At 38.4% G+C, this 1,900-nt stretch overlaps 1 protein-coding gene across 1 annotated transcript; it reads left to right on the top strand.

Annotated features, from left to right (window-relative positions):
* On the top strand, positions 1 to 1,355 carry LOC104608800 (RING-H2 finger protein ATL30). The gene has a single exon (XM_010274879.2). The coding sequence runs from the start codon at positions 150 to 152 to the stop codon at positions 1,011 to 1,013; it is 864 nt and encodes a 287-aa protein (XP_010273181.1). The 5' UTR covers positions 1 to 149; the 3' UTR covers positions 1,014 to 1,355.
* The last annotated feature ends 545 nt before the right edge of the window (positions 1,356 to 1,900 follow it).

Below are 1,900 nucleotides of genomic sequence, written 5' to 3'. Positions count from 1 at the left end.
TCTGTTATGCAAGAGAACTTAGTTCCTCAATTCTTCTTCTTCTTCACAATTCACATATTCTGCTGTCTCCCTCGTCGTCCATGCAGAGCTCCTCCAGGCCAGGATAGCTTATATCCGGCCAACCAACCGTCTGGGATTTGATTCAGGCAATGTCGACGAACATCTCCATCAATCAACGCACACCTGAAGCTTATAATCCGTCATCAGTAACACTTACTCTCGCCATTGTCCTCCTAATTTTCTTCTTCGTCGGGTTCTTCTCCATATACCTCTGCAAGTGCTTCATGGAACACATAGCCAGTACGAGGTCGTCTCTCGGCCGTAACCCATCAGGCAATGCTGTTCCACAGGCATCTGAGACCAATCACGGCCTTGACCCTTCGATAATCTCTTCGTTTCCCACCTTTGTCTACTCAACTGTGAAAGATCTTCAACAGGATAAGTATGGATTAGAATGTGCCGTCTGCTTATCGGAGTTCGAAGATGATGACACCCTTCGACTCTTGACGGAATGCAATCATGTTTTTCATCCAGAGTGCATCGACCTCTGGCTTGGGAACCACACCACCTGCCCGGTCTGCCGTGTGAATCTTGATCCCTCCCATAAGTCACCGGAAAAATCACCGGACATCACCTCAACGGCATTAGCTGAAATGGAGCAACAACAGGATGTTGATTCAATGGTAGATAGGGAGGGAGAGCAAGAGGAGAGAGGACAAAGCCATGACGATGCAAGTTCTAGAATGAGCCAAAAAATTGATGGCCATGAAACGATGATTGAGAAGTTCTCAAGGTGTCACTCGACGGGGCATTCAATCATACATATTGAAGAGGTGGACGATAGGTTTTCATTGAGATTACCAGAGATTGTGAAGGAACATCTCGCAAGAGGTCATAATTGGACAGGAAGTTGTATTGTATTCGAGGATTTCTCCGCCGATGTTGCAACCGAAAATGGTGGCTTGGCTGAGCAATCGGAATTTTCCCGTCGAGAACTATCTACTACTGTGTAAATTCTACTATTTTCTCTTAGTTAAACAACTACATGAGGCTAACCTTTCAACTCTTGACAAAGAAATTCACCCATTTCCTCTGGTTTTCAATCTATTTGGTCAATTGGCATATATAAGCTCAGTGGAGATAAAAATTAATAAGAAGAAACAACCGACCAACATGCTTGGATGCCACGTAAATAAAAAAGATTGATTCCACACAGATCAAAATTACTAATAAGGTGTGTGCAATTTCTCATGCATGAGAACAGGCTCCTATAGCTAGTTAATGCATTTTCACTATTTTCACAATGATTAGTGGTTCTTCTTTGTTTTCTGATTTTATTTTCAAGAGTTGGACGTTCTTTAAATATTACTAGCAGTTACCCGTGTAATGTACGGGCTTTGTTGAGTGAAAGTGAAATAATGGAAATACTAAATACATTTTTTTTCTATTTTTCATTCTAACACAATGAATTAATATCATCATAGGCAATGATTATAATGTTTAAATTATATAATTCATAATTTATATGAAAAACAAATGCATTTTAAATACATATGAACTAATTACATTTACTTCTTGAAGATTATTGATAATTAGTACATATTTTCAAAAAGTAATTTTAATGGTTATATTTTTTAATTTTTGGTAATTTATCATATTTATTGGAAATCATATTAATCCATTTTTGGTAATTTCTTGGATAATTTTTGGTAATTATGACAAAATAATTGGTACTTTATTTTTGGTTGTCTTCTTGGCTAATTTCTATTCATTAAATGTAATTTTCTGCTATTTATAGCATGGTTTTCAAAACCGGACCGGACTAGATGGTCGGACCGGAAAAACCGGGAACTGGTCAAGTGATCGATTCCGGTTATCCCCAAAACCGGGTTTTCCTTTA

Source organism: Nelumbo nucifera, chromosome 6, assembly GCF_055504915.1.
Source record: "Nelumbo nucifera cultivar China Antique chromosome 6, China Antique-T2T, whole genome shotgun sequence".
In the NCBI taxonomy this organism is placed as follows: Eukaryota; Viridiplantae; Streptophyta; class Magnoliopsida; order Proteales; family Nelumbonaceae; genus Nelumbo; species Nelumbo nucifera.
Note: the sequence above shows the minus strand (reverse complement) of the source record. Positions and strands in the feature narration are given on the sequence as shown.

Bases quoted from the DNA above. Each gene is read 5' to 3' on its own strand.
- LOC104608800 (XM_010274879.2), top strand. From the start codon at position 150: ATGTCGACGAACATCTCCATCAATCAACGCACACCTGAAGCTTATAAT.